This window comes from Tupaia chinensis, unplaced genomic scaffold, assembly GCF_000334495.1.
Source record: "Tupaia chinensis unplaced genomic scaffold, TupChi_1.0 Scaffold143823_1, whole genome shotgun sequence".
Taxonomy (NCBI): domain Eukaryota; kingdom Metazoa; phylum Chordata; class Mammalia; order Scandentia; family Tupaiidae; genus Tupaia; species Tupaia belangeri.
In genome coordinates, this window is record NW_006203673.1 from 470,223 (window position 1) to 471,345 (window position 1,123).

At 62.5% G+C, this 1,123-nt stretch overlaps 1 protein-coding gene across 1 annotated transcript in view; it reads left to right on the forward strand.

Moving 5' to 3' along the window:
* The window catches only part of FARP2 (FERM, ARH/RhoGEF and pleckstrin domain protein 2), a 107,146-nt gene that overhangs the window by 12,579 nt on the left and 93,444 nt on the right, over positions 1 to 1,123 (forward strand). The window contains exon 2 of the mRNA XM_027766999.1: positions 346 to 549. Coding sequence (XP_027622800.1) covers positions 367 to 549 — 183 coding nt within the window. The 5' untranslated portion in view covers positions 346 to 366. The remainder of the gene's footprint in view (positions 1 to 345; positions 550 to 1,123) is intronic.

Genomic DNA, 1,123 nt, shown 5'->3' on the forward strand with positions numbered 1-1,123 from the left:
TGAGCCCCACTGCAGCCCCCCCACCCCCCAGGACCCACAGTGGAACCCCGTGGGGCAGCAGCAGGCCCCTCCTCCGGGGAGGCCACAGTAATGCTTCTGACTGGCCCTGCCTGGCCTGGGCTGTCACTCTGCCCCAGGGCCTCTGCCGAAATGGCTGGGTGGCTCACAGCAGGGGAAGTGCTGCTCCGGGCGGTGCTGTGTCGCTGTGTCGCAGCGTGAGCAGGCTCCGCCCCACTGCTCAGATGTAACTGAGGACACACGTGGAGAAGCACGTGGTCGCTGCCACTCACGGTGCCGTGGCGGCCAAGGCTCACTGTTGTCGTCTCCTTGGTCTGTGTGTGGCAGCGTCGCCGTGACTGGGGCAGCATGGGGGAGACCGGAGGAACGGACCGAGTCCTGCCGACCGCGGGGACACGCCTGGGCGCCCAGCCCCCCATGGGAGTGAGCACCCTGGAGCCCGGCCACATGCCATCCCCCAGGACGCAGGAGAAGCACCTACATGTCAGAGTAAAGCTGCTGGACTGCACAGTGGAGGCGTTCGACATGGAGGTAAGGGGCGCCTGCCGGGCACGGCTGGCACCTGGTCGCCCTGGGACTCTGGGGGCAGACCCTGGCCTCTGGGTGGCCATGGTTCCCCCCCCAGGACTGCGCCCTGCCGGAACCCAGCCCTCCTGCTCTTCTCTCCCCGGGATGGGGGCATGGAGGCACAGCTTGGGAGCAGGGCTTCCGCCTGGCGGGGCAGGGAAGCGGGGGTGTTAGCGGCTCCTGCAAATCCGGGCGTTGTGAGGAGCCCGCTTGGTCTGAAGTCCGTGGAGTCCTGCTCTGCAGAGCCCTGATGGTAGACAGGTCTGGGAGGGCTGCGTGAATGTCCACGTCCAACTGGCTTTGAGCACGGCGGAGCGCCGCAGGCTGCTCTGAGAGCTTCCTCTGTGTAGGTGCTTAACTCGCTCACTGGTTTTCCCATGTAATACATAATGCCTTCTTTTTTAAAAAAAAATTTGAGAGTTTTTTTTTTTTTTTTTTTTTTACTGTAGGGCATGCCAACTTGCCAGACAGAAACAGAAAGCAAAAATCACTTCCAGGGGCAATGGCCACACCACAATCCCTTCTCCATTCCCCTCTT